Source organism: Oryctolagus cuniculus, chromosome 13, assembly GCF_964237555.1.
Source record: "Oryctolagus cuniculus chromosome 13, mOryCun1.1, whole genome shotgun sequence".
NCBI classification, from domain to species: Eukaryota; Metazoa; Chordata; class Mammalia; order Lagomorpha; family Leporidae; genus Oryctolagus; species Oryctolagus cuniculus.
Genome location: NC_091444.1, coordinates 50,438,324 through 50,465,733, shown reverse-complemented (window position 1 = coordinate 50,465,733; position 27,410 = coordinate 50,438,324). Strand labels below are relative to the sequence as shown.

Sequence of the window (27,410 nt, the reverse complement as noted above, 5' to 3'; positions counted from 1 at the left end):
TATTTCGCCTTCTTATAAGACTCTTCCATCAGTATCAGAGACGTTTCCAACGTTAAGATCAATGATTGAGGTGCTAAACACAGACTCGTCTCCACGTTGTCTTAAGAAACTCTAGTTACGCTGTGGTATTTATACAAGTAAAGGGCCGGACCTCTTGCTTCTTAAGTTATTTTTTAAAACATGGAATTATAAAAAAATTAGGTCCTTTATTACTTTTGATACCAATTTTTGATAGGAATTGAATACTTGAAATCATTTTCTTTACTTTTCTGAACCATAACAAAAATCATGAAAGAGGGTTTTTTGGGGGGGAAAAGCTACTTGACTGGGAAGGATAGTGTATGAATTAGCCAGTGGCCTGTTGGTTTCCACTTCTAACGTCATACAACGCCTTCCTTATAGCAAAAAATGTTTACTTCAAAAACCAAAAATTAATAACTTAAGATGAGCAAAACCAACAACAAAATGGGAGTGTTTTCATTCCTTTAGAGATTTGGATATTTTTCAAAGGCTTTTTTTTAAATGCACATTGTGCTAAGATGTCTTTGACTTGCATAAGCTCTGCATTCTCTATGAGTTCTCCACTTTATTTAAATTCAGGCAGATTCATGGGCCAGCAGTAAGTGTCACAGAGCTCACCGCCAGGAACGCTTACTCTGAATGATGCACACAGTGTTTACCAATGTCTCAAACACTGAATAACTGAACCGTGTTTTTGTTTTGTTTTGTTTCTCATTGTTTGAAAAAATAAACTGGGGTGATTTGTGTAAATCACCAGTTTTTGGCACTGGATTATGTATGTTTTTATTTTGTGAACTAGTTTCACTTTCAGGTATAAGAATATTCATAAAATTAATTTTTTTTCTCCAACTGGGTGACAATGAGTAAAATGGGTTCATTAAACTATTGCCATTTCCAAATCTTTTTTATTATTTTTATTAAGGAATTAGTTTAATTAAGGAATTAAACTATAAATTACTTTCTGTTATTTAGTATTTTTCATGAAACTTTGTATGACAATAGGACAACAAGCCCCGTATTTAAGACTCTGTACTCAAACGTTGATTTTTCTGGTGCCAGTGGTTAGCAGAGTTATCTGGCATGTTTGATCAATTTCCAATGTTGTTGGACTTGCCCCTGGGATACACGATGTTCAGGGTATTGATATATGCTTCAAAATAGCTACAGAGATGTGGCTCATCCCAGCTGGGTAGCCATTAAAGAGAAGCAAATGATGATATAAATTGTTAGACATACCTTACTTTATGAACAGATTTCACACCCACAGATGAGTTTTCTCCTGAGACGAAGGCTGCGCCCAGCAAGGGGAAGCAGGGAGTTGAGGCTCTGAGAGGTTAATGAGTCTCCAGTGTCACCCCGCTGCTAAGGCAGTGGCGCCGGGATTCCTAACCAGCCCTCTCTGACCCCAGGCCTGCACTACCCTACGTGGTCCTGGGGAATGAAAGATTCAATTCTCTTAACTCTTTTCAAGACCCAGAGAGTACTTAACCCCAGACTATGTGAAATCTCCATGTATCAGTTACATTTCTTTGTACTTTATTATTATATTTTTAAGATTTATTTATTTGAAAGAACAAAGAGAATCTTCTGTACCATGGTTCATTCTCCAAATGGCTGCAACAGCCAGTTCTGGACCAGCTGAAAGCAGGAGCCAGGAACTCCATTCCGGTCTCCCATAAGAGTGGCAGGGGCCCAAGCACTTGGACCATCTTCTGCTGCCTTCCCAGGTGCATCAGGAGGGACCTGGTTTGGAAACGCAGCAGCCAGGGACTCAAAGTGGCACTCTAATATGTGATGCCAACGTCATGTTTGGCAGCTTAACCTACTGCACCACGACGCCTGTTTTTCTTGGCACTCCTAACTTTATCCTGTTGTGACCAAACTCATCCACCCTTTTTACATGTTAAGGGAAGTGGGGCTTCGAGAAATTACTAGAGCCAATAAGGAATGAAGTTGGACCTAAAACCTGTGTCTTCTGATTCCAAATCCTGCTGCATAGTCCTGTGCAAATGAGAGTTTAGTTTTCTTTCTCAAAGCCATGGTTGAATTTCCAGATACAAAGGCACCACATTCAAATCTGACCTTCAGGATTACAAAGCAAGCTGAGAATCACAGAAATTAAAGTAGAAATGAATAGATTTTTTACGCTTTTCTCTGTTTTTCACTAATTGTCTGAAAGTCAGATATTTCAATTTTGTCAAGGACTGTTTTTCATTTTATCACCAACTCTTTATGGTGAGATACCCTTTTTTCACTTAAGGAAATGACCTAATAAATTAGCTGACTTTTTGAAATTGTGTCAGGGTGTATCTAAAACCTCACATCTTAGTCATCCTGAGCTACTAGAAAATACCACGGACTGGGCAGCTTCCACAGGAGACATTCATTTCTCAAGTTTTGGAAACTGGAAGTCCAAGATCAAGACACTGGCAGATGCCATCTTCCCAGGCCAAGTTGAACATGGTCTGAGCAGAACATTACAGGTAGCTTGTTTGGTGTCCCTAAAGGTACCATCCTCAGGTGCTCTAGTTCCCATTCTCATTTGTGAGGACTCTTGTCTCTGCAAGGCCATGGAAAGTGACACCTAAAACATCAACCAGAATTCCAGCATACAATTCGCCTTCTGTTTAGGGCTTATTTAAAAAGCACACACACAAAGTTCTGAAAAGTTAGAAGTGTTTGCTTTTATATTTAAACCCATTTATCATTCTGAGGAAATAAGATTACTGTTTGGTTGATGCTTTATTTCCATCTTGTTAGCTGCCCTTATCGTGCTGACTTCATGGCATAAGAATCAGCACCCCCCCCCCCCTTTATGTGTTTGTGACATCCTTGTCCTATTGTCCCTCCAGCTCTGTGATGAAGACCTGGAAGCAGAGCATGTTTGGAGTGTGCTTCTGCCCCAGGTCAGGTGGGAGAGGGAGAGGCCATGTTCCCAGTGCTTCCCAGATTGGGCTAAGTGTGTGTATGCTTTTTGTTTCTTTCATGCCAAAGTTATTACCATTAGAAGCTCCTTAGAGAATTCATTCCTTTGCCTACTGATTGTTGATCTTAGTATCTCTTTATATCTCAGTCTTAGTGTCCCTTTACCTTCTTAAGAAATTGAGATGTGGAGCCAGGATTGTGGCACATTGGGTTAAGCCTCTGCCTGTAATGCTGGCATCCCATATGAGCATCAGTTCGAGTCCTGGCTATTCCACCTCCAAGCCAGCTCTCTGCTAATGCACCTGGGAAAATGGTCCAAGTACTTGGTCCCCTGACATCCACATGGGAGGCCTGAATGGAGTTCAAGGTTCCTGGCTTCAGCCTGGCACAGCCCTGGCCATTGTGATTTGTGGAAAGAGCTGGCAGATGGAAGATATCTCTCTTTGTCTCTTCCTTTCTGTAATTCTGCCTTTCAAGTACATAAATCTTATTTTTAAAAAGGGGGGGGGGGTGAGATATGTGTTAGAGGGTAGGGGGCTGCAGATTAGTCCAGCCATGTCATTTGGGATCTCTTCTTTCCCTACTGGCATCCATTGGCAAGCCCACTCCTCTCCCTTCCATAAAATACCACCTCCCTCTCTTTGGGTTTTCATTCTTCCCCAATCCGTTGTAATTTCTCATGGAGCACTTCTGTAGTCTCCTGACTCATCTTCCTGCTTCTGCTCTGTTAAAACTCTACAAGTCCTCCTTGCCCTAAACTCAGTCTCTTATCATAGGCCAGCTGACTTGACCTCTTAGTTCCTCCAGCGACACCTCTAATTACTCTTCCTCTCATCTACGTACGTAGCCACACTTCCTTTGTTTGTATCACTAAGTCACCAAACTTTCTCCTTTCTCACAGACCTAGCTCAGCACCATCCAATAGAACTTTCTGCAATGATGGGGTTGTTCTATGTCTACAGTGTCCAATATGGTAGCCACAAATCCCATGTGGCTATTATACACTTGAAGTAGAGACAGTATGCCAGAGGGACTGAGTTTTAAATAGTTTAACTTTATTTAAATTTAAATATCTCCATGCAGCTAGTCGCAATGATATAGGGCCATAAAGACTAGAGTTCCTAGGTTGAGTTCAGAATAAATTTCTCCCACAGAAACAAATCCTAAATGATACTTTCTGGTGTAATTTAGTATTGTTATGAATTTGATATAGATTAGCCTGTAGTAGCTGAGCTCTTACTATGACCTGTTTTTGCTCACAACACAGTTTTTAGTTTTAGGTTTTTTTTTTTTTTTTTTTTTTTTTTAACTTGAAAGGCAAAGCAACAGAGAGGGAGCGACAAAGAGCGAACCTACTGTACCACAGTGCCAGTGCCCTCACGACACTTCCGACACCAAATGGGTGGAGATTTTTCTCCCTACACCAACAACCAGTTCTCCAGTGCACCAACTGGGTTTGCTACAATTCGGCTCTGATGCTAACTTCCTGGAATTAGTGCAGACCTTACAGGTTAAGTGCTTCCTCCTACAATGCTGCCCATATTTCAGATGCCAGTGGCCCTTCTGACCAAATGGCTATATATCAGGATGTCCCACAACACCCTCTTCAGGTCCTTTAATTTGCTAGAATGGCTCACAAAACGTGGGGAAACACTGCCTACTATCACCAGTTTTTTTTAAAAAACAGGTACAAGTGATCAGCAAATGGAAGAAACTCATAGAACAAGGTATGGGAGGCAGTATGGAGCTCTCATGTCCTCTCCAGCACCCAGCACTGCCATGTGTTCACCAACCCCAAAGCTCTCTGAACCCCTTCATTTAGGATTTTCATGGAGGCACATTACATAAAGTTGGTTGATTAAGTCATTGACTGTTGGTAATTGGCTCCATCTCCCATCTCTTTCCTCCCTGGTGGTTGGGTTGGGGCTGAAAGTTCCAACCCTACAGCAGGTGGTTGTTTCCTCTGGCAACCAGCCCTATCCACTAAGACTAACTCATTAGTGTAAAATCAGATGAGGTTGAAAGGAGTTTATTATGAATAACAAAAGATGCTCCTCTTTACCAGTAAGGAAATCCCAAGGGAAACTAGAGGCAAAGACTGTATCTTAAGAAGTCTGTATTAGAACTTGGTAATTGCACCCAAGTCTATTATCTCTCTTCCCTCTGTCATAAATGGCAGCCTTCCCACCCAGCCACCCCAGCCAGAAATGCAGGTGTCTCCACTGGCTCTTCCCTAGTTGGTCATTCCATTGATGAAAGACCATCTGATGTTTGACAGGTGGCTGCATGCAAACATTTCAAACTTTTGAGTACAGCATACCAGGAAGACTACTATTATAACTATCAGAAGGATAACAAGAGTTGGGAGTATGTGCTTTAGCCAGGATCCTCATGAACCAAACAAACAAAAGTCAAGTAGATCAAGGAATGAGGCAGATGGGGAATTTACCCATTTTAACTAAATAACCCATTCATTAATTGTTTTGCAGCCAAATCTCTGTGATAACTAATGTATTTATCCGTGCACCAGATGTGACAGCAGCTCCCAGGGCAACCCTTTTTAGCTGGCAGGTAGCAATTTTTATATAATATCCCATAACTGTTAAACTAAAACAACGGTAACAAGTGGATCTAGACACTAACTAAAAAGAAACCGCTTATGCAGTTTGATCAACGGTTACATTCAGGTTGTTGCCAGTGTTAGCCACTGAGTAAGCTAACAGAGCTCTTAAGAGTATGTAAAGACTTGGATTGAAGTATTAGATCCACCAGTCTGTTAAGTTACCCACAGAAGCTTCTGATTTTGAAATCTCTCATTCCAGCATTATCCTGACAAGAGAAACATAAGCAAGGAAATATTTAAGAGGTAAGAGTCTCTTTGTACTGGAGGGAGTTTTGTTTTCTCATCTTGGGAAAAGCTATCTATCTACAGCATGAGGTCAACTTCACATCCTTGTTAGCAATTTGAATGTCTCTGGTTTTTGGGTGGTTCAGTGAACCTACCCACCACCTAGGCATATTACAGTCAGACTGTCCTAAGTTCAAGGGAAAGAGGTTATTCTGAAAACAGCATGAGGAAAGTATCAAGTCGCATATAAGGGGTTCCCATGAAGCTAACGGCAGATTTCTCAGGAGAAATCTTACAAGTTGGGAGTATATTCAAACCTGAAAGAACAATTGCATATCAAGAATCTTTCATCAGTAAAAGATAAATTAAAACTTCCTAAGATCAGCAAAAGCTAAGGATACCCATCACCACCACACTGGCCTTACAAAAAATATTTAAAGGAATGCTACCTCTAGAAGCAAAATGATGATAACTACTATCATGAAAACAGAGAATATAAAACTCAATCGTCAGGCAAATGCATGAAAGAGAAAGGAAATCTTATCAGCACAGAACACCACCAACTCACAAGTAACAATAAGACAGGAAGAAAGGAACAAAGGCTGTACAGAGCAAGGAAAAAAATTACCAAATGACAGAAGTAAGCCCTTATCTATAAATAATAACTTTAAGTATAAATGGATTAAAGTTCCCAATTACAAGATTTAAACTGGTTGAATGGATTAAAGAAACAAAACTCAACAATAGCTGCCTACAAGAAACTTACTTCACCAGTAAAGACACAAACTGAATGTGAAGGAATTGAAAAAAAACTCCACACAAACAAACAGAAAGTAGTAAGTGTGACTATACTTAGAAAAAATAGATTTTCAGTCAAAAACTTAGGTGACACAAGTGAGATCATCATGTAATGATAAAGGGGTCATTTCAACAAGAGGAGATAATTGTAAATAAATATGCACCCGATCATGTGAAGAAAACATTAAAGATAAAAGGAGAGATGAACCATGACACAATAGTAGTTGGGAATTTCAACACTCCATTCTCTTCATAGGGCAGATCATCCAGACAAGAAATTTAGAAACAGTACAAATACTCATACATGGAAATTAAATAGCATGCTTTTTTTTTTAAGATTTATTTTATTCATTGAAAGACAGAGTTACAGGAGCTGGTGCCATGGCGCAGTAGGTTAATCCTCTGCCTGCGGCGCCGGCATCCCATATAGGTGCCGGTTCTAGTCCTGGCTGCTCCTCTTCCAATCCAGCTCTCTGCTACGGCCTGGGAAAGCAGTAGAAGATGGCCCAAGTCATCTTGGGATGGGAGACCAGGAAGAAGCTCCTGGCTCCTGGCTTTGGATCGGCGCAGTTCCGGCCTTTGCAGCCATTTGGGGAGTGAACCAATAGATGGAAGACCTTTCTCTCTGTCTCTCACTGTTTGTAACTCTACCTCTCAAATAAATAAATAAAATCTTAAAAAAAAAAAAAAGTTACAGAGACAGGTAGAGCTAGAGAGAGAGAGTTCTTGTATCTGCTGGTTCACTCCCCAGATGGCCGCAACAGCCAGAGCTGAGCTGATCTGGAGCCAAGAGCCAGGAGCTTCCTCTGGGTCTCCATTTGGGCCCAAGCACTTGGGCCATCTTCTGCTTTCCCAGGCCATAGCAGAGAGCTGAATCAGGTGGAGCAGCCGGGACTCAAACCACTGCCCATATGGGATACCAGCACTGTCAGCTGGGGGTTTAACCTGCTGCACCCCAGCGCCGGCCCCAACAGCATGCTCTTGAATGACCAATGAATGAATCAATAAAAAATTCTTTTTAAAAATTTAAATTTTAAACAAGTGAAAATGGAAGCACAATGTAACAAAACCTACAGAACAGAGCAAAAGCAGTGCTGGGAGAGACTTTTATAGCAATAAGCACTGATATTAAAAGATTCCAAATAAACAACTATGCAACTAAATGAACTAGGAAGGCAAGGGAAAAAAATCCCAAAATATAGTAAAAAGAAATAAAGATGAAATCAGAAATAAATGAGTTAGAGACTAAAAAAAGATACAAAATATAGAGCCGGCGCCACGGCTCAATAGGCTAATCCTCCACCTAGTGGCGCCGGCACACCGGGTTCTAGTCCTGGTCAGGGCGCCGGATTCTGTCCTGGTTGCCCCTCTTCCAGGCCAGCTCTCTTCTGTGGCCCGGGTGTGCAGCGGAGGATGGCCCAAGTGCTTGGGCCCTGTACCGCATGGGACACCAGGAGAAGCACCTGGCTCCTGCCTTCGGATCAGCGCAGTGCGCCAGCCGCAGCGGCCATTGGAGGGTGAACCAACGGCAAAGGAAGACCTTTCTCTCTGTCTCTCATTGTCCACTCTGCCTCTCAAAAAAAAAAAAAAATATATATATATATATATATAAAGCAACAAAGATGAGGATTTTTTTAAAAAATATAAACAAAGAAAGCTTTAGTTAGGCTAACCAAGAAAAAAAGACAACTTAAATTCAGAGATGAAAATGGAAGTTATAACTTCCATTGGAGTTATAACTGATACAGAAATATAAAGGATCATTAGGAGCCATTATGAAAACTATACTCCTATGCCAACAAATTTCAAAACCTAGGAGAAATGGATAAATTTCAGACATATTTAACTTACCAAAATTGAAGCATGAAAACTTGAGTTGACCAATAATGAATAATGAGTTTGGACTGGTAATAAAAAGTCTCCCAGCAAGGAAAATCTGAGGATTGATGGTTTCACTGCTGAATTTTACCAAACTTTTAAAATATTGCTATAGTTCAGATGTTAGCTTAAATGTCCTCCCACAGGCCTCTGCATAGAAGGCCTGGCTTCCAAAGTCTTATGTTAATGATTGGTGGAGTAAGGTGGAGATGATTCAGTTGTGGTGTCTGGAAGATGGGCCCGGTGGGAACCCATTAGGTCACTGAGACATACCCTCAGAGTGTATTTCTTGGGAGAGTCGCTTAGAAAAGACTGGTTCTGTGTCTCTGCATCCTGGCTCATCTCACGGTCATTTCTCCACTCACACTCTGCCATTGCCAGCCTCCAGCCTCATGAGAAGCCAGGCCAATGAAGCCACCTGTTCTTGTCCTGTGAACCTCCAACACCATGAGCTGAAATGACTTTCTTTCATGAGTAGCTATATCTGAAGCAATTTGCTTCATTAGAAAACAGATCCTGAGCCTAGACTCAGTAGCTTCAGCCCTATAACTCATTACTTAGTCTATTTTCTTAAGCATAAATTTAGGTAGTTATTTATTTGGTCTAAGGAAAATATTTTGGTGACAGTGGCAAAATAATCATTAGGCCATCACATCGTAGACAAGAGACATGTCTGCGTAGCAAAGATGAGAAAGAGCATACGGTATGAAAATCTTTCTGTATACGCCTTTCCTAATGTTACAAGTGTCTTTCCAATACAAAGAACAGGAACAAGATGGGATATAGAACACTGATGACATGAGCCTGTCTCTGCTCAGTCATTCATGCCTCTCAACCATTCATCCAGCCAACAAACATTTATTGAGAACTCACTGTAAGTGCCAGGCACTGAGTCAAGGACATAAGCTCTCCCCACTCATGGCCGACTTTAAAAAAAAAAAAATAGGTAGCTAATAGTAATAATAATAATAATAAAAAGTAGCCCGTAGTGGTGGAGCATTTACTCTTCGCGATGGACTGTGATGAGCACTTGTGTCATCTCAGTTAATCCTCACGTGAGACACGGAGCATGTGTAATAAAACAGCACTTACAGAAAAATGGAAGGAAGGAAACATGAGAAACTTACCTGAGCTCACACTGCCAAAACATGAGATTTGAACCTCAGCAATCTGACTCCAGAGCTTGGGTCTTTACCAGTTTCAACAATTGGATGAATAATTATGATGGAGTGAAGAGTGAGCGGTAGCACAGGTAATGACATCCCAGATACAATTCATGCAGAGCAAAAGTGAGCTCTCCCTTGGCACAGACAGCTGATTCGGGCCGTGTCCCCACAGACGATGCAGGTCTTAATTTATCTTTGTTCATCTGGTGTTGGAGTGTGACTGAAAGCCTGGTCTCTGTCCCGGGTGCCAAATCAAAATAATGAGGACAATGTCTCGGAGTGAAGGAAAGAGAACATTTAAGGTGTCCATAGACAAGAGGGTAGCAGACATCAGGGTCTCAAGATGCACCACTGTGCTAGATGAGGGTGTTTGGGGGCTTAAAGCGGGTTATAAGGAAGTGGGCTGTCAGTATGGAGAGATCACTAAGCAGTTGCACGTCTCTGGTGTCAGGCACCAAGGCTTGTTTCCTCAATGTGGTCCTTGTGGTCCACAGACAGGTCTTGAGATAAGATCTGGCCTGACCAGGTCCTCTGGCTGAGATATGATCAAGGCAGTTTGTGCCGAAGGACGTGGGCAAGTGGGAAGCCAGCACTCTAGCCCAGTAGCATCAGTTTCCTGGCTTTCCCTTGAAATTGTAAAAATTGTCTGCTTATGTTATTTTATACCTGGTTATGGAAGCATTATAAATGAGCCAGAGAAATACATCCACCAACTTCGGACAGCAGATCAACCCCCTACAGGAAGCTCCTAAAGCTTTCTTCTTGTTTCCTTTTTTGGAGAGACCACTTAGCAGAAAGTAAGGAGTGAACATTAAGTTACTAAAATGGCTTTAGATGATGGCATCAGACCCCTAAGTCTACCGCCTCCTTCCAGATGGGCTTGGATTACTGCAATTTACAGGAACAGTTCTCTGTTTGAAATTAGTCAGGAAAATTACTGTAGCCTCAGCCTCTCAAAAGGAAAATTCCACTTGTACTCCACTCATGTGCCTACACACGTCAACTCTGATTACAGCATGCACCCACCCCTGCGAGTGCAAGTTACGGCTCTGCGTTCGCCTGCAAATGGATGTGCTCATGCCTCTGCCTTTGGCAGCACTCAGAATCAAACAATGGACTCCTCTAGAGCAAGAACCACACCCAGTAAGGATCCTCTGTCTCAAAGTCAAGACAGTTGTGTGGTGCAGAAGTGCTTCCTCTGGAAGGACACTTGGCAGGCTGCCTCAAAAATCCTTAAAAATGTTTACCTCTTTATTATTATATTTTGCATGGAAACCTTTCCAAGCCCAGGTAGACAAAAGGGGAGAATTTCCTATAGCAAGGGAGCCTGCCCCCTGCCTTTCTGCAGGCAAAGAGAGGCAGTGAGGGCTCTGGAGAAGTCAGGAGGCTGGGATCTCTTTCAAAGTCATGTTTTTAAAGAGCAGGACTGGGGGGGGGAGGGGCGGCACCGTGGCTCACTTGGTTAATCCTTCACCTGCGGCGCTGGCATCCCATATGGGTGCTGGGTTCTAGTCCCGGTTGCTCCTCTTCCAGTCCAGCTCTTTTCTGTGGCCCGGGAAGGCAGTGGAGGATGGCCCAGGTGCTTGGGCCCTGCACCCACATGGGAGACTAGGAAGAAGTACCTGGCTGCTGGCTTCGGATTGGCGCAGCACCAACCATAGCAGCCATTTGGGGAGTGAACCAATGGAAGGAAGACCTTTTTCTCTGTCTGTCTCTCACTGTCTAACTCTATCTGTCAAATAAAAATAAATAAATAAGAACAGGACTCTTTTTGAATCCCTGCTGCCTAGAGATTGAGCTGTCTTTCCCTCAGGGTTTCCAGTTCCTGAGTAAAGTACTCGGCTGAGCCCTGGCCTGTTATCAGGGAGACAGAATCTCTTGGTGTGAAACTGGCCAGAGCCTCCTCCTGGGAGAGGGACGTATAGTACCAAGCTAAGGGCCTTTCTTCCGGTGTCTGTAAAAGCCCCCAAATAGAGGGTGTGTCTACTGAGGCCCTCACAGTGCCAGTCAGAGCTGGGTGGGAAGAGAAGGAACCTGGGGTATACTCCCAATACTCCCAATTCATGTGGAACTCCAAGGAGTCCAAAACTTTTTTTAAAAGATTTATTTATGAGACCAGCACTGTGGCACAGCAGGTTAAAGCCCTGGCCTGAAGCACTGGCATCCCTTATGGGTGCCAGTTCTAGTCCCAGCTGCTCCTCTATCTATCTCTCTGCTGTGGCCTGGGAAAGCAGTGGAAGATGGCCTAAGTCCTTGGGCCCCTGCACCCGTGTGGGAGACCTAGAAGAAGCTCCTGGTTCCTGGCTTTGGATCGGTGCAGCTCTGGCTGTTGTGGCCAACTGGGGAATGAACCAGCGGATGGAAGACCTCTCTCTCTGTCTCTACTCTCTCTGTAACTCTGTCTTTCAAATAAATGAAATAAATCTTTAAAAAAAAAGATCTATTTTTATTTGAAAGGGGGAGAGAGAAAGAAAGAAGACCTTCCATTTGTTGGCTAACTCCCTAAACTGCTACAACAGTCAGGTCTAATCCAAGCAGAAACCAGGAGCCAGGAACTCCATCCTGGTCTCCCATGTGGGTGGCAGGGGCCCAAGTACTTGGACCATCTTATGCTTCCCAGGTATCTTAGCAAAGAGCTGGATCAGAAGTGGAGCAGATGGGACTTGAACCAGCGCTCTGATATGGGATGCTGGTGCCCAAAGCAAGTTTAACACACTGCATCACAATGCCAGCCCCCAAAACTTCTAAATTCAAACTTGGCCTTCTAGCCTTTATGACAGTAGATTTTTCAAGTGAAGAGGATATAATATACATGTTTTGATAACTTGCTCCTTTTGTGTATAACTTTCAGATGTTTCCACCTACGAACAGGGTATGTGGCTCTCCATTTGTACTCTTGTTCTGGCCCCACAAGTGTGGGAGGGACCAGCTATGTGTGCAGCCTATTTGGCTGAACTGAAGGGTGGGAAGCGGGAAAGCAGGCTGGGTGCTGCACCACATTGCACAGGCTGAGGACAGCCCCACTGTCCTCCCTCCCAGACAGTCTCCTGCTGCAGGCAAATCCCACGTGCCCCCTACTTTCTGAGACAGAGAACTTAGATTTCTGTGTGAAGCTCATTTCTAGAGGCATTTACTCAATGTGTGGTTCCCAGGCCTGCAAAATCAGCAGTGTCCAGAGGCCTGGTGGAAATGCAGCCCTGGAAACAGCATGTACTCTCCCGGAGAACCCCCAGGGGCGCATCTGGGCAGCGCGGGAAGGAGGCAGTGACAGCCATCGGTCGTTGTGAGGCAGGGAGGGTGAAGAATGACAAACCACAGGAAGCTCACAAGTTTGTACTATTATGATATGTCAAACAAACATAAAATAAAATAAAGGGTACCAAAGGAATGGTGAGAGAAGTAGACAAATCCAGACGGCCACGGAAGCCTGAGAGGTTAGAGTCTCCCACGGAGGCCCAGGGCCCTGGCCTGGAGCATCAATCAGCAGAGGGGCTCAGGAGGGTGGCACTGCGGAAGGTCCTAGGCAGAGTATGCCATGCGGGGGCTGTTGAAGGAGGGCCTCAATTATGGGGACAGAAGGCAGGAGGAGATGGCACAAGGCTGGAGGTGGTGAGAAAATGAGGCAACGAGGCAGGAGTCCACTCCTCCTCCGAGGGAACAGGTGGGAAGCACTCCCTGCACAGGGGAATGGCAAAGGACTGACGGCAGCTTCTTCCCAGGCAGGCAGCCCCAGTGCTTGCTTGCTTTTTAAAATATTTATCTTTATTTATTCTTTACTTATTTGAGAGAGAGAAAATCTCAATTTTTCTATCTACTGGTTCACTCCCCAAATGTTTGCAGCAGCCAGGGCTGGAGTAGGCTGAAGCCAGGAGCTAGGTACATCCAGGTTTCCCACATAAGTGGCAGGGGCTCGACCTGATTACCTCCCAGAATGCGCATTAGCGGGAAGCTGGACTGGAAGTGGAGTAGCCAGGACTCGAACCAGGCACTCTGATACGGAATGCTGGTATCTCAAGCAGCAGCCTAACCTGCTGCCCCGTGGCACCTGTCCCCCAGTGTTTTGCTGCATGCTGAGAAGGAGCCTAGGCATGGGGGAGAATGCAGCTTGGAGACAGGGGGGCAGCTCTGGCCCTTCCTAAGGAGCAGCCACCTGGCCCTCCTAGAGTGGTCAGTGCTGCCCCTGCACCCGTCTGCACACCAGGCTGCAGTGTCCATGGCTGGCGTCAGTCCTGCTGGGCCAGCTTCCTGAGCCTTCAGAGGTGTCCCCAGCTAAGCCCCAGGCAGCCCAGAGGATCTTCCTCGCTCTCACCTTCCAGGGCTAAGAAGGACATTGCTGGTCTGGGGGCAGGATATCAAGGCCACAGGGCAAGGTGCTACCAAGGGCCTCTCTGCCTGCCATCTCTCTTTCTTACAGTGCTGGGACCATAGGAATCCTGGGCAGTAGCAGTTCTCCTGGGGCAAGGCTGGGTGGCTTCCTACACAGCCTCCTTGGAACCAGGTGTGTCGCTCCCCCTCTTCGTGGAGGAACGACACAGGACCCTGCGCTGTTCTTTTGTCTGCTCGGCCCCTCCCGGGTTTGCTGCTGGTTCTTCCCGGGTTGGCTACCGTCCCTTCCACCTCCGTGGAAGGGCGGTTCCCCCTGCCACCTTCCCCACTTCCGCGGGGGGAGCGGCACACCGCCAGCCGGCTCTCTCGGGGGCTTCTCGGGGGCTGCTCAGGTGCTCCTCAGGTGTTCCTCTTAGATGTTCCTCTTAGATGTTCCTGGTGCATGTTGTCTCTCTCCTCCTTTATAGTCCTCTTCCACCAATCCCAACTCTGCTACCCACACGCCGAGTACACTGCTCTCCTCCAATCAGGAGCAGGATCAGCTCCTGCAGGTCATCACTCAAGTTGGCGAGAGGCAGCTGCGTAGAAGCTGTTTACTCCTCTCCCACCGCCATATTGTGGGAGAGCAGATGCATAGAATAAGTCTTAATTCGAGTAACTTAGTCTAGTCCGAGTTGCTCCCCACACAGGCGGCCTCGGCGCACCCATTGCCACCTCACCAGGTGCTCATCCTTTGCTCTCTGCTCCCTGCTGCTCTGGGCTGCACTGGTTCTCACCCTCCTCATAGGTGTCTCCCTTCTAACTGTTCTCCTGGGCTGCTATTCCTCCTCCTCACACAGCTGGCTCAGATCTTCCCTGAAACCTGGCACTCCCAGGGTTGCCAGAGTGGGGTTGCCACTTCCCAGACCCCTGGGAGGTCAGTCTCTAAGACAGCCTTTCTTGTGTCCACACAGCTGCCCAGCCTAGCTGAATCCCGCCTGTTCTGGTGGTAGGATTTAATTTTTGAGGTTCCAATGGCTTTGCTTGCTTGGCCTGTGCCAGGCACTCTTTTAAGTATGAATGGTTTGTCTCTTAACTCTAATAAAAGCCTTCTGAAGTAGTCTATTCAGAATAATTATCCCCACTTTACAGATGTAGAAACTGAGGCACAGGAGGTAAGGTGTTGGAACCACAGGGCACAAACAGTGGTGCCAGGATTTAAATTTGGGGAGTCTCACTCCAGAAACCTCTCCTCCATTGTTGGGAGGCTGAGACACACTTGCTCCGTGGAGGGGAAGCTATAAAAGCACTCAGCTAGGGGGCAGCGCTATGGCATAGTAGGTTAAGCCTCCACCTGCGGCTTGGCATCCCATATGGACGCTGGTTTGTGTCCCAGCTGCTCCTCTTCTGATCCAGCTCCCTTGTGATGGCCTGGCAAAATACTGGAAGACAGCCCAAGAGTTTGGGCCCCTGCACTCGTGTGGGAGACCCAGAGGAGGCTCTTGGCTTCAGATCAGCTCAGCTCTGGCTGTTGTGGCCATTTGGGGAGTGAATCAGTGGTTGGAAGACTTCTCTCTCCATCTCTCCCTCTCTCTAACTCCCTCTCTCTCAAATAAATAAATAAAATATTTTTTAAGAATTTTAAAAAGCACTCAGCTAAACAGAGAGGCCAGTTGTCATTCTTAAGACGTTTTAGCTGGAAAAAGGCAGTGAAGTGGACAGCCAGGATCCCTCTGACGTATGTGCCAGGCTGGGGGCGAGAAGTGGGGGGAAGTGGTTGTGGTTTTGGCTGAGGTTTTTGAGTTTCTATGAATATCATAAGAGTAGGAAGACAGCACAGGGATTTGAGGCCAGTTACCCATCCCAAAGGGGTGGAGGGGGAGAGGCAGAGCATCATAGAGGAATCGAAGGAGGCCGTGATGTTACCAGGTCCAGGTACTGATGTGTCTGAAGCACTTAGAACTTCCTAGATGAAGGTTTCTATTCAACAGACCAGACTAACCTTGGGAAGTGCCTTGATCCCCCTGCCCTGCAACACACTGATGCACGAAGGCTTTAACTTTTGCCTTTTCTGCCTCTGGTTTAACATGGAGGGGGAGTTTTCAAACAAGCTATTGTTTGTTGATGTAGAAACATAATGAATAATTCTGACATGTAACTTTCTTAACCTCTCTGGTCTTTAATTTATGATGTTTCCAAAATGGTTTAATCTGAGCCCTCCATATCACTGGGGTTTTTTAGTTCAGTAATCGTTCAAAAGACTGATAGAAGTGCCCTGTGGCTGGGGTTCACTCTGGCTCGGGGAAGGTGGGGTTCACTTTGGCTCGGGGAAGGTGACAGCAGCCATGGGCAGCAGCCCAGCAAGAAAAGAGGGAAGAGGAGGCCAAGCCAGGAGGCTCTCTCAGGACTGCTTGCTCATGGGTGGGCACGTGGCCTCCTGGGAGCCCCTCCGCTGTTGCTGGAGCTTCGTGACCACTGTCCTATGCAGTGAGTGCCCACGGTCTACTTCCTGTGGCACCGCGGAAGCAACAGGGACTAGAGCATCGAGGAGAGGGAACACAGTGAAGTCGGCTCAGGAATCACTGGAATTCGGACAGGTGGACCTGCGGCAGAAGGGCTTTCTAACCGAATGCGCTGAGGTGAGACAAGACGCAGAGGTAGGAACAAGGATGGAAGTGCCTGCCTGAGGCCTGGGGATGTGAGTCACTGGCGATGGCCAGTCAAGGTCAGAGAGAGCTGAAGCCTAAACTGATAACTAAAAGGAAGACTCCCAAGTGAGGACTTGTAAAGGAGAAAGAGACTGACGCAGGGAGGCAGGGTGATTTTAGAGTGAGCACCCTGAAGCGGGGACGGCCAGGCACGCCCCATTGGAGCGTAAGACCTGGAGTGGTGGCAATGCAAAAGGGATATTTTGAAGACCATTGCACACAGCTTGTCCCTCGAGCCGAATAACAGAATGAAGCCATGAGCTAGATTACAGCTTCACTTTTAGGATCCAAGCCCTTGGCAAGATTCCCTCCCCCATCCACCTGGCCGTGGCTTTCATCTACTCAAAGGCAGGGAGAGGCCAGGAAGCCCAGGCTGTCCTCCCTTAGTTCCCATCTTGCAGACTCGTAATAGGCAACGTTTCCGTATTTGCCTCCATGTGTCACAACATCTTGGTATTCTCACAGTATTTCAGGTTAATGGGATTCAAGGACAAAAAGTAAATCCAAGCAGAGGAAATATCTGATCCGCGTCAGTCTCTTCAGTGGCCTTCGGTTTTAACCAAGTCCCCGAGCTTTGGCAAATGATGAAAGAGGTAACAGAACAGGCTGGAGGCTTCTGTCAAGCTGATGGGTCTGGTGGATTCCAGGACACTCGCCGAGGGAGCTGGGGATGGCCATCTATGGATTTCAGAGTGGCGGCATTCACAAGCCAGGGCCCCGAAACCCATTTAGCAAATGTCAGGGTTAGCCAGAAGAGATGAACAGGATGAGGGAAAGGCCTTTCCCATCTGGGAGTGTTTAGAAAGGATAGTTCAGAAGAGGAGAGAGAAGATTTCCTTTTAGTTCTCAATAAATCATTGCCACGTATGTTTGTACCCTCCTATCCATTGATCATTTTTATCTCCCTCTTCTTCCATCCCTTTGAATATATTCAGGCACACTCTTATTAAACCCAAGATTTATATCAATTTGAAGCTGTTTCTACATGCATAATGTCAAGGTGTTGGCATTATTCTTTCCAGATCAGACTGTGAAGGAGATGAGCAATCTCTTCTTTCTGTCTCCAGGGGAGAGAGCTCTGGGTACACTTAGGGACTTCCTGGAGGAGGGCACATCTGAGCTGTCTTAGGATTGAGTGACTGTCATTAGTGCTGATGGGATGGGAATTCCAGCTGAAGGGGAAGAAAGAATCAACATCTATTTCCCAGAGTTATTTATATGAGGGTACCTAAGAAGTGTGTGGGACATGGATTTAAAGGATGTTGATTTTGTTTCAAAAAGTTTCTAAAATCATGGAAACATGGAGTCTTCAAGAATGTCTGTGGTAAGTGCAGATTACAAAAAAATGCACATACTTTAAAATGTTTTGCATCAAAATAAAGTTATATTTCTTTTTTTAAAAAGATTTATTTACTTATTTGAAAGTCAGAGTTACACAGAGAGAGGAGAGGCAGAGAGACAGAAAGAGAGATCATCCATCCGATGGTTCACTCCCCCCAATTGGTCACAACAGCTGGAGCTGCACCAATCCGAAGCCAGGAGCCAGGAGCTTCTTCTGGGTCTCCCACGCGGGTGCAGGGGCCCAAGGACTTGGGCCATCTTCTCCTGCTTTCCCTGGCCATAGCAGGGAGCTGGATTGGAAGTGGAGCAGCTGGGACTTGAACCGGCGCCCATATGGGATGCCGGCGCTTCAGGCCAGGGCATTAACCCGCTGTGCCACAGCGCCGGCCCCAATAAAATTATCTTTCAAATCCATTTTCCCCCAAACCTGAAAAGGCTCCTTGTCATTTTATAGAGGGCAAAAAAAAAAAAAAAAATCTTAAAGACTTTTTAAATGCAAAACTTCAGGCAGGTAGAAGGTGTCATTGTGCTATTTCTAAGAAGGTTTAACGTTTGTCACAGAACAGTTACACTGATTACCTTTGCTAGGTATGATGCAGACAGAGCACAGTCCCAGCTTTGAGTCTCACGTGGCTCACGTGGCTATGCCCAGAGGATTCTCTTCAGGCTGTGGACACCGCACGACTTGGTGACAGACCGTGACAGCTCAGGAAGACTCTCCCTGCCATTGGAAAGACAACCCCAAATACTCAGCTTTTGCTAAGAGTAGATTTACAAAATCATCTTCTTGTCTTCCCTTTCCCACCTTATCCCTCCTCTACCTTGGCCTTGAACACTGCCCTCCAATCACACAAGGACTCTCCCAAAGAGACAGCTGCCCTCCTGCCCATCTCCCATTCTCTACAGGTGTGTGTGTTGGGGGGAGGGCAGAGAACAACTTGTTCAGGCAGCATCTGGAATACCCAGTAACAGATGTGGGCATCCATCACCATCCTTGGGGAGCCTTGCCTGCATCCACGTTGAAAACACGTGCAAGGTAGCCGGCGCCGTGGCTCAATAGGCTAATCCTCCACCTTGCGGCGCCGGCACACCGGGTTCTAGTCCCGGTCAGGGCGCCGGATTCTGTCCCGGTTGCCCCTCTTCCAGGCCAGCTCTCTGCTATGGCCAGGGAGTGCAGTGGAGGATGACCCAGGTGCTTGGGCCCTGCACCCCATGGGAGACCAGGAAAAGCACCTGGCTCCTGGCTCCTGCCATCGGATCAGCGCGGTGCGCCGGCTGCAGCGGCGGCCATTGGAGGGTGAACCAACGGCAAAAGGAAGACCTTTCTCTCTCTGTCTCTCTCTCACTGTCCACTCTGCCTGTCAAAAATAAAAAAAAAAAAAATCACAAAAAAAAAAAAAAAAGAAAACACGTGCAAGGAAGGCTGGCTGTCCCACAGACTGCCGTGCGGGGCCCAGGAGGCCGGAGGACCCCCTGGAACTTCAGCGTTAGCGTCAGCAGTGGGCTCAGGAACCCCCATGGGTCCCTCGGCTCTGCAAAGCAGAATTAGAAGGCATGCCCTGTGGTGTTTCTCTTACCTCACAGGGTATCTCCATGGAGGAGGGTGGGCTCACAACTTGCTTGTTTGGGATAGCAAATTCATTCGACAGACATTTGTGCTAAGAACTACTTGGCACTCAGCTGTGTGGCAGGCACGTTGAGATGGGTGAAGAGAAAACAAGAAGAGAACGCTGCCTTCAGCTAAGAAGATAAAGGACCTGAAGTAGGGATCTTATATGTAGGTAGATATGAAAATACAGCATGGGTGAGTGTCATGTAGGCAGAGTGGCTGGGTCTCCAGGGTGTGTGCTGAAGGGTGGGGCTGCCACACACATCACCTCTTGCTCTCCTTTGATGCAGTGCCCGCAAAAAGTGGGAGTTACCCCGAACTGAAGGATGAAGAACTGAGGCGTGGACCAGCATTTAGGAGCTTCTGGTGAGCCACACTGTCCCCTTGGCCCACATGATGACAGCACCCGACTTCAAGTGCACCCTACGTCATTGTCTCAGGGCTTTCCCAAAGGCCTCTGAGTCTCGTCAGCCCTGAGGCCTCCCAGAGTTAGCCCAGGGCAACATCCACGCTTGGGGATTGGCGTGAGCCAACAGATGAAGGTCCTGCCCTCCCCGCTTCCTTAGGAGGGACGGTCGTGAGGTGTTACAGCCTGGTTCCCAAAGAGTGCTGGCCCCGTGGGCCCCCAGTGGCTCTCTCAGTGGTCACTGGCTCAGTAACACACAACTGGTTCTTCTTGCTTCCCGTTCCCTCATTCCACCTTCCAGAGGTCACTTCCCAAATGAACTGCGCCCATCCAAGCCCTGTCGCAGCCTCTGCTCTGGGTCAGTGGGCTAAGCAATCTGTTCAGTCAGGGTCACCTGGTGGGAAAGTGGCTGAGCGCCGGGGGGTATGTAGTCTGTTTCTCACTGCCCAAGGCAGGCTACTTTATAATGAAAAGAGGTGTAGTTAGCCCACACTTTTGGAGGTTCAAGGGATTGGTTCCAGCTCTGGTGAGGACCTCATGGCAGACGCGTCACAGTGGCAGGAGTGTGTGCTGGAGGGATAGATCATAGGGCCAAGCAGGAAGTCAGCAATTGGAGGCTGGGCTTGCTTTTCTAACAACTCACTCACATGAGCACTAATCAAGGGGTTCTACAATAGTTACCTTAGACAGATAAGTCCAGGGTCTGCTAGGAGAAAGCTACAGTCAGGAGCCAGGGCCAGAGCCAGGTAACGAACAAACCCAGGTACTCCAATGTGGTGTCCTAATCGGCATTTTAGCCACCAGATTAAACAACCACCCCTCATTAGAATTTTTAAATAAAATTTTTTAAGACTTTATTTATTTATTTGAGAGATAGAGTTGCAGACAGTGAAAGGGAGAGACAGAGAGAAAGGTCTTCCATCTGCTGGTTCACTCTCCAAATTGCCGCAACGGTTGGAGCTGCGCCAATCCGAAGCCAGGAGCCAGGTGCTTCTTTCAGGTCTCCCATGCGGGTACAGGGGCCCAAGCACTAGGGCCATCTTCTACTGCTTTCCCAGGCCACAGCAGAGAGCTGGACTGGAAGAGGAGTAGCCGGGACTAGAACTGGTGCTCATATGGGATGCCGGAGCAGGCAGAGGACTAACCTACAGCACCACGGTGCCAGCCCCTTTAAATAAATTTTTAAATAAAGTAGTTCCAGGGCAATGATTGTTAGCCAGGATGTCAGATATGCAATGGAAATGTTGGTCATCACCTTGGGTAGTCAGTTATCATACTGGAAAAATTAGCACTGTGTTTGCTCACTGAGTAACTGGGCAGCTTTCATGAATTGTACCAGTAAACCCAATTTTTAAAATTATTGTTATACTCAGTGATTAGCCTTAGAACCATTGATTTAATGGGAGGGGGTCAACAAAGAAACCCCTATTCTGTGCTCTCAATCTCAGGATAAACTATGAGGGGTGGCGGGGACAACTGCAGGTGCATCTTCTCCTTTGATGCTTTGTGTCCTTATCAGTAAAGAGGGGATTAATAATGCAAACTACACAACACTCTTTCATTCATTCAAAATTCACTCAGCAAACAGTCCCTGAGCTCTTACTCTGAATGGGGTCTATTGGTGTTACAAGGGTACACGAGACAAATCTCCCTACTGGGGAGTTTGCATTGTGGTGGGGACTCAAGGACACTTCCCAAAACAGTATCTGACATGGCACTTGCAAAGGAAGAACTCCACACCTCAGGCACCAGAGGCAGCCTGAGCTTTGGCTAAAGCACTTGTTGCTACATATTGCTGATTTTTTTTTTAAGATTTATTTTATTTATTTGAAAGACAGAGTTACAGAGAGAGGAAGAGACAGAGAGAGAGAGAGAGAGAGAGAGAGAGAGAGAGGTCTTCTATCTGCTGGTTCACTCCCCAGATGGCCGCAATGACCGGAGCTGCGCTGATCCGAAACCAGGAGCCAGGAGTTCTTCTGGGTCTCCCACAAAGGCACAGGGGCTCAAGGAACTGGGCCATCTTCTACTGCCCTCCCAGGGCATAGCAGAGAGCTGGATCAGAAGAGGAGCAGCCGGGACTCGAACCGGCGCCCATATGGGATGCAGGCGCTTCAGGCCAGGGCTTTAACCCACTGCACCACAGCGCCGGCCCCATATCTCGCTGATTTCTAAGAAAAGCATTCCGGGAACTAACAGCTTACAAAACTCAGGACGGCTCCCACAAACTACAAGGAGTGTGGTTAAGGCCCTCTTGTAGAAGATGGATCATCCGGGGCCGGCTTATGGCACAGCGAGTTAAGCCAACACCTGCAATGGCAGTGGCATCCCGTATGAGCATTGGTTACCATGCTGGCTGCCCCATTTCCAATTCAGCTCCCTAATGATGTGCCCAGGAAAGCAGTGGAAGAAGGTCCAGATATTTGGGCCTCTGTTAGCCATGTGGGAGACCTGGATGGAGTCCCTGGCTCCAGGATTTGGCTTGGACCAGCACTAGCTGTTGTAGCCATTTGAGGAGTGAATCAGTGAATGGAAGATCTCTCTTTCTCTTCCCCTCTCTGTAACTCTTCCTTTCAAATAAATACATATATATTTTTTTTAAATAGAAAATTGATCATCCCTTATCAATGAGTCAACAGGAATAACCCTGTTCTCACATCCTTTTTTTTAAAAAAAGATTTATTTGTTTGAAAGGCAAAATTACAGAGCAAGAGAGAGAGTGAGACACACACACACACATTGAGAGAGAGAGAGAGAGAGAGGAGAGATTCATTTTCCATCCACTGGTTCACTCTCCGAATGGACACAACAGCTGGGGCTGGGCCAGGCCGAAGCCAGGAGCCTGGAATTCCATTAGGGTCTCCCACACCAGCAGCAGAGACCTAAGCATTTGGACCATCATGTGCTATCTCCCAGGCCCATTAGCAGGGAGCTGGATGGTAAGTGGAGCAGCTGGTACTTGAGCTGGTACCCAGTGGGATGATGGCACTGTAGGCGGTGGCTTTACCTGCCTGCACCACAGCCATAGGCCCCCTCACCAGCCTTTCATCTCCCCCCACAGTGCTTAACATAAAGTAGCAAATGCCTCAGTGAAACGCTCGTGAACACAGGAGCGCTGTTGGCACCAATGGCAAGGTTTGGAGACATTTCCATCCGACAGGGGCCATGCACATCTCTTCATTTTGTGAACAGAGCCTGCTGGCTCGCTCTTTCACCTCCAAAGACCAGGCAGGCTGCCTCTGTCCAAGTTCCTGTTTCAGAAGATGCGGTTAGGAGTGACTGTGTCCCCTAAATTCCCATGTTGAAACCCACACCCCAAGGTGTTGGTAGAAGGAGGTGAGGTCTAGGGAGGTGGTTAGGACTAGATGCGGTCTTGAGGGTGGAGGCTCAGGAATGGGATTAACGCCTTGTAGGAGTCACGAGAGAAGTGCTGGCACTATGATGCAGTAGGTTAAGCATTTGCCTGCAGCGCCAGCGTCCCAAATGTGTGCAGTTCAAGTCCCAGCTGCTCTACTCCTGATCCAACTCTCTGCTGATGGCTTGGGAAAGCAGTGAAACATGGTCCAAGTCCTCAGGCCCCTGCACCCATGTGGGAGATCTGGAAGAAGCTTCTGGCTCCTGGCTTTGGATTAGCCCAGCTCCAGCGGTTGCAGCCATCTAGGGAGTGAACCAGTGGAGGGAAGACCTTTCTGGCTCTCCTTCTGTCTGTAACTCCACCTGTCAAATAAATAAATATTAAAAAAAAAAAAACCTCTCAATCTCTGTCTCTCCCTTTCTCCCTGCAACTCTGGCTTTCAAATAAAATAAATAAATCTTTTTTTAAGAACATAAAGTATGAGAGAGCTGGCTTCATTTCCGTTCTTTCTCCCTGGTGAAGATACAACAGGAAGCCCACAGCCTGCAGTCCACAAGAGGGCCTCACAGGACCTGACCATGCTGGTTGGACTTCCAGAACTGTGAGAAATAAAAGTGTGCTATTTAATTCACCCAGTCTATGGCACTTTGTTAGAGCAACCCAAACAGGCTAAGACAGGTGCTTAGCACTAAAGGCATCCCCTATCCTTTTACTTTACATCTTGGTCATTTGGGCTGCTATAACAAAATGTAACAAATTGGGGGACTTATAAATAACAGGACTTTATTTCTTATAGTTCTGGAGGCTGCAAAGTCCAAGATCAAGGCCCAGTAGACTGGGTATCTGATGAAGGCTTTTTGTCTGACTCATAGATGGTAACTCTTTGCTATATCCTGTTGTGATAGAAGAGGCAAATAAGGTTCCTTGGGCCTTTTTAAATTTGAAATGCAGAGAGACAGGGGCTGGTGCCGTGGTGCAGTAGGTTAATCCTCCACTTGTGGCGCCAGCATCCCATATGGGTGTCAGTTCTGGTCCCAGCTGCTCCTCTTCCAGTCCAGCTCTCTGCTATGGCCTGAGAAAGTGGTGGAGGATGGCCCAAGTGCTTGGGCCCCTGCACCCATGTGGGAGACCAGGAAGAAGCTCCTGGCTCCTGGTTTTGGATTGGCGCAGCTCCAACCATTACAGCCATTTGGGGAGTGAACCAACGGACGGAAGACCTTTCTCTCTGTTTCTCCCTCTCATTGTCTAACTCTGCCTCTCAAATAAATAAATAAATCTTAAAAAAAAAAAAAAAAGAGAGAGAGATGCAGAGAGACAGACAGCTCCCATTTACTAGCTCATTCCTCATATGCCAACAACAGCCAGGTTGAGTCAGGCTGATGGCAGGAGCTGGGAACTCAATTTGAGTCTCCCACATGGGCGCCTCTGAGCACCTCTCTCTCCAAGTATCTGAGCCATTACATGCTGCCTCCCATGGTGTGAGTTAGAAGAAAGCTAGAATAGGGTACAGAGCTGGGACCCAAACCCAGACATTCTGATATGGGTTGGGGTGTCCCAATGAGTGCTCCACTACTACCAAATGACCTTCTTTCATAGGCCTTGTGAAAGCCCTACCTCCTCATGCCACCACTTGAGTATTCAACATAGGGATTTTGAGGGGACACAGCACCTTCTTACATATTTGGAGTTTGGCTATTTTTATCCCCCCCCCCCCCCAGGATGCAGTTAGATGGACATAGATACATATGTAAAACGTTCCTAATTCCAGCCAAGTCAGAGCCATTCAATTCCGTTGCATCCATTCTGATATCTGAAAGAATGTTTCTTTCAGTTACCTTTGTCCACATCGTGAGCTTTACACACTTTGGCCAGTGTCCTCACATTGTCTCACACCTAACATGATTTTGAAAACTTCTCCGGCAGTATATTTGATCCAAACATTTAGTAGGGTTGTCCTTTTATGAAAGCAACATTTATATTTGAAACTGCTGTGAAAACAGCATGGGGCCAAGTTTCTAATGCCACAGAACCCTTCCCATGTGGATTTCAAAGCAAGCTCTGATGTGTTAATTAAACTTCAGGAACACATCTTTTAAAATCTCAAGAATACACCTTTAAAAATCAACCACAGCGAATAAGGATAAAAAATTTGAGCCAGCTTTGTGATACAGTGGGTTAAGCCACTGCTGGTGACATCAACATCCACATTGGAGTCCTGGCTGTTCCTCTTCTGATCCGGCTCCCTGTTGATGCACCTGGGAAAGCAGCAGAGGAAGACAGCCCAAGTCCTTGGGTTGCTGCTGCCCATACGGGAGAGCTGGGCGGCATTCCAGGCTCCTGGCTTTAGCCTGGCTCAGCCCCGGATGTTGCAGTCATTTTTGGAGTGAACCAGAGGATGGAAGATTCTGTCTCTTTCTGTGTGCTACTCTGCCTTTCAAATAAATAAAGTAAATCTTTTTAACAAAAGAAAGAAATCAGTGGGATTCAGGTTAGTGTACTGAGTCTATATAGCAGTGATTAAATACAGAATAATATACTCCCCCCCCCCCAAAAAAAAACCCTCTTCTGAAGTTTGTGGCTTCGTAAGTAAGCAACGCCCCCCTCCTCCCCAGTCAATTATCGCGCTGGGTGGGCATGGGGCTCTGCTGTCCCCACAGCTTCAATATAGCATGCTGGAAGCATTGATGAGAGTAGTATATTTTATTGCAGAGCCAGCCATATTCATGACATTCCAAGAACATTCTGGGGACTTCTGAGTCGGTCACCTCACATTTAAAATAGAAATTTAAGAGTTATTTCTATGTTGGTGTTTAGAAATTATCCAAATGCTACCTCAGGGGCAAAGACCCCAAGTAACACACAGCGGAATGCTGTAAGGGAAGCCACTCAGTTCTCACCTGACGCTCGTGTTCCCGTCATACTGCAGTCTGCCAGGCTGTCAGGTGGGCGGTTCACAATGACAGACCCCGGCCCGGCCGTGCACATGCTGCCCCTCAGCCCGACCGCACTTCAGGCTACAAGCATCCGAGCTGTCCGGAATTCCTGTGATTTCTGAGATTCCAAAGTCAGTCTTGCCCTTTCAGTGCTAGCATCCGAGAAAGCCCAGGCCACGCGGCGGGCTCGGCGAGCCCTCCTCCGGTGCAGCGGCAAAACTGCGCGCAGGTGCGCCCCACCTGCGGTGCCCAACTCCTCCCCGTGGCACTGCCTGTACGCTCCCGGCCCTGGCGCGGGGGCGGCAATTGGTGCACCCTGAGCGCTTTACGCCTGACCCTGGTCCGGTCTCCCCTGCTCGTCCCGTGGTCACCCGGCGGCCTGTGCCTACTGCGCCAGCCCGGTGCACCTGCACGGCTCGACGAAGACGGGTCACTCGGAAAGCGATGGAAAAGCAGAGAGGCCAGGAGACAGGCAGCGGGCACTCGTCCCGCAGGCTTTTCTTAGGCACACTGGAGGAACAAAAAAGTTTCCTTTGTCAAGCACACTGACCACGTAGCGCCGGGGCTCTCACCACGGCAAACTGCCCGTACAGCCTGGGCGCACTCGGGCACGCGCCAGCCCCTGCCGGAGCCGGCCGGCCCGAGGAGGGCGGGGTCCCCGGGCCGGGGGCGGGGCGCGCCCGGCTTCGGGGCGGGGTCCCAGCGGCCAGGAGCCGGGCCGGGGGCGGTGCTGCGGCGGCGGGGCGGGGCGCCGAGGGGAGCGGCGGGCAGGCCGGGCATGGCGTCCATGGCGGCGGCGATCGCGGCCTCGCGCTCGGCGGTCATGAGCGGGAACCGGCCTCTGGACGACAGGGAGCGGAAGCGCTTCACCTACTTCTCGTCGCTGAGCCCCATGGCCAGGAAGATCATGCAGGACAAGGAGAAGATCCGCGAGAAGTACGGGCCCGAGTGGGCGCGGCTGCCGCCCGCGCAGCAGGACGAGATCATCGACCGGTGCCTGGTGGGGCCGCGCGCCCCGGCGCCCCGAGGCTCCGGGGACCCCGCGGACGACGAGGACCTCGTGCGCTTCCCCGGCCTGCGCGGGCCCACAGGCCAGAAGGTGGTGCGCTTCGGCGATGAG

At 47.6% G+C, this 27,410-nt stretch overlaps 1 protein-coding gene, 1 long non-coding RNA gene and 1 pseudogene across 5 annotated transcripts in view; 2 read left to right on the top strand and 1 right to left on the bottom strand.

Annotated features, from left to right (window-relative positions):
* LOC138844971 (tetratricopeptide repeat protein 13 pseudogene) lies at positions 1-792 on the top strand (annotated as a pseudogene).
* Positions 308-27,029, bottom strand: LOC103350936 (uncharacterized). The gene is made up of 3 exons (XR_007909684.2): positions 26,255-27,029; positions 18,570-18,711; positions 308-9,871 (listed from the first exon to the last, which is right to left on the bottom strand). It is a non-coding gene; the product is annotated as an uncharacterized lncRNA (long non-coding RNA).
* C13H1orf198 (chromosome 13 C1orf198 homolog) overlaps positions 27,020-27,410 on the top strand; it is a 35,631-nt gene continuing 35,240 nt past the window's right edge. For 2 of the 4 annotated variants that reach the window (XR_011381504.1, XM_070055520.1), the window contains exon 1: positions 27,020-27,410. Coding sequence is in view for 2 of the 4 variants with exons in the window: in XM_070055520.1 (XP_069911621.1) it covers positions 27,069-27,410 (342 nt within the window). In the remaining 2 variants the exon portion in view is untranslated. The other 2 variants (XR_007909678.2, XM_008268268.4) reach the window with 1 other exon arrangement.